Raw genomic sequence first — 2,895 nt, forward strand, 5'->3', positions numbered from 1 at the left:
AGGAGAAGAGGCCGGCGCGGCTAAAATACGCTATGACCATCGCTAGGAGATACTGATGGAGAGAAAGGAACACAGAGAGGGAGGGGTCACATCTTAGAAGAGGAAGCTCATGCAGATGGGGAATGGGGGCAGGGGAGGGGTTGCACATCAGAGGAGGGACTCGGCGTTGGGGTGACTGTGCTCACTGGGAAATAGTGAGGTGGAGGGGTATTAGAAGGTCAGATGCAAATCTGAGAAGCTGGAGGAAGGGATGTCGGTGGTGCTCCCAGGATGCTGAGCTCCGATGGGACCTTTGCAGGGAGTGTGTCTAGGTTGGCTGGCGTCAGGTGGGTCTTGTGTGTGCCAGGCAGAGAACTGTCCCAAAGAGGTGAGAGTAGAGGGGCCGGGAGCTTCAGGGCTGTGGCCAGACTGCGTCCCACGGCTCAGATCCCTAAGGACACCTAGGAGAGGCAGGGGCCGCTCATTCACTCTGCAAGAAACCAGCAGAGTCCCGAGGGAGATGCTGACAAATCATAAAAAGACCAAGAACAGCTGGGAGTGGCGGCTCAAGCCTGTGATCCCAGTACTGTGAGAGGCGGAGATAGGAGGATCACGTGAGCCCAAATTCGAGAGCAACCTGGGCAACATAGTGAGACCCTCTTTCTCCAAAAATTACAAAAATGAGTCGAGCACGGTGGCATGTGCCTGTAGTTCTAGCTACTCAGGAGGCTGAGGCAGGAGAATTGCTTGAACCCAGGAATTAGAGGCCATTGCATTTTATCCTAGGGAGCAGAGCTAGACTCTGTCTCAAAAAAACAAAAAATAAAAACCTGGGTTGGTGTCACGTCTCAAGACGGTCAGAGGTGGCTGGGCACAGTGGCTCATGACTGTAGTAAACAGTACTATGGCAGGCCAAGGTGGATTGATTACCTGAGGTCAGGTGTTCAAGACCAGCATGGCCAACATGGCAAAACCCTGTCTCTACAAAAAACACAAATATGAGCAAGGCATGGTGGTGCACGCCTGCAATCCCAGCTACTTGGGAGGCTGAGGCAGGAGAATCACTTGAACCCTGGAGGGGGAGGCTGCATTCAGCCGAGATAGGGACACTGCCCTGAGCCTGGGAAACAGAGCAAAACTCTGTCTCAGAATAAAATAAAATAAGACTGTGGAGCATCAGCTGGGAGCTGGTGGAGGGAGAGGGGACGGGAACTGTGGGTGTGGAAGCTGTGCCCTCCCCCAGGCTGTGTGTTGGAACAGGAAGACAGTTGCGTGGAGAACGACCTTACCTTGTCGGATGCCCTCAGATCTTTGTCCCAGGCCAGGAATCTTTTCACGACAGGATCCTCTGTGATTAGAGAGCAGATGTTAGCATGAGAAGCAGAAAGGAGTTACCATGGGAGAAACAGGGCAGCCAGGAGAACTGCGCCTCCCTAGGGAAAGTCTCAGGATGGTGGCTGCGGGTGAGGTGGATGGGAGAGGAGAGAATGACTTTCACTGGGCAAGGGAGAGAGGCTCCTGCTCTGAGACTGCCCTGAGAAGAGGCTGAAGGAGGCCCTGGGTGTGAGAATCTACCGGCTGGAGAGCTGGGAAGAAGCCAGGATGCTTTCCCCACAGACACGCAGGGACCACTGCAGAGTCATAAAGTCATTCCCATCGTTTCTTCATGATACAGTCACATCAGGTGTGACCATGGCCTTGGTATCCCCCTCTAGGGATGGAGATACTTAGGTTCAGAAAAGTCAGCAAGAGACGTTACGTTTCTGAGGGCACAACTGAAAGTGCTTTCTTTGTTTTTTGATTTTGTTTTTCTTTATTTTTTATTTATTTCTTTATTTCATATGGCGTCTTGCTCTGTTGCTAAGGATGGAGTTCAGTGGCTTGATCTCAGCTCACTGCAACCTTCCCCTCCTGGGATGAAGCGATTGTCCTGTCTCAGCCTCCTGGATAGCTGGGATTACAGGCATGTGCGACCACACCAGGCTGAGTTTTTATTTTTCGTAGACGGGGTTTCACTATGTTGGTCAGGCTGGTCTCAAACTTCTGACCTCAATATATCCACCTGCCTCGGCCTCCCAAATGCTGGCATCATAGACATGAACTACTGTGCCCAGCCTTGGTTTTCCTTCTTTGACAGCATTTTGCTCTGTCACCCAGGCTGGAGTGCAGTGGTGCAGTCATAGCTCAGAATGAGGCTTTGTAGCCTCAAAGCTCTGAGTTCAAGCAATCCTCTTGCCTCAATCTTTCAACCTCCTGGGATCTCAGGCATGAGCCACACGCCCTGCCTGAAACCAGGATTTCTTACTCCAATCGCAGACTTTGGTCAAGTCTAGCTGAATCGTCTGTGGCCTCCTAAGCCCCCTCATGAGAGATCATTTCTGAGTCCTCCCGCATGGAGAGCCCACCCACTGGGGAAGCATATATTTCTCATGGGAAAGTATGGTTATGGGAAGTTTCCTCTTCTTTAAAAGAAAAGGATTGGAAGTGCTGTCTGGGGTGTCCTCCTACCAAGCAGCCTGTTGAAGGCCTGGTGGTGCTCAGGGAGCACGGGTGACACTCGCCGTCGCTTTAGTTTCATCTTGAGCCCCTGAAGTGTCTCCAGCACCCAGGTCTCCTCAGGCTTAGGGGTGCGCTCCTTCTCTGTCTCCTCCTCGGGCTCCTCCTCAGATTCATCTGACCACTCCCTCTTCCTTTTACGGCAAAGGAACCAAGGGGAACTGGGACCTTCCCAAGGAGATGAGTAAAGAAAGCAGGCCACCGTGTAACGCTTCTGCAATTGATCACCTCAGACCCTGACCCAAAACCCCAAAGCACTCTCCATCCTCCCCGGCCCCGAAGGCTGTTGGCTTCTCCCTTGCTGAACCCCATGTGCCTCTCCTCCTCCTCCCCATTCTTCCATCTGTCTGTCCTCAGAAC

At 52.5% G+C, this 2,895-nt stretch overlaps 1 protein-coding gene across 1 annotated transcript in view; it reads right to left on the minus strand.

Moving 5' to 3' along the window:
* The window catches only part of LOC108307875 (putative speedy protein-like protein 3), a 12,205-nt gene that overhangs the window by 3,163 nt on the left and 6,147 nt on the right, over window positions 1-2,895 (minus strand). Inside the window, exons 4-5 of the mRNA XM_037740402.1 lie at window positions 1,269-1,327; window positions 2-52 (exon numbers count right to left, since the gene is read on the minus strand). Coding sequence (XP_037596330.1) covers window positions 2-52; window positions 1,269-1,327 — 110 coding nt within the window. The remainder of the gene's footprint in view (window position 1; window positions 53-1,268; window positions 1,328-2,895) is intronic.

Source organism: Cebus imitator, unplaced genomic scaffold, assembly GCF_001604975.1.
Source record: "Cebus imitator isolate Cc_AM_T3 unplaced genomic scaffold, Cebus_imitator-1.0 Scaffold82, whole genome shotgun sequence".
Taxonomy (NCBI): Eukaryota; Metazoa; Chordata; class Mammalia; order Primates; family Cebidae; genus Cebus; species Cebus imitator.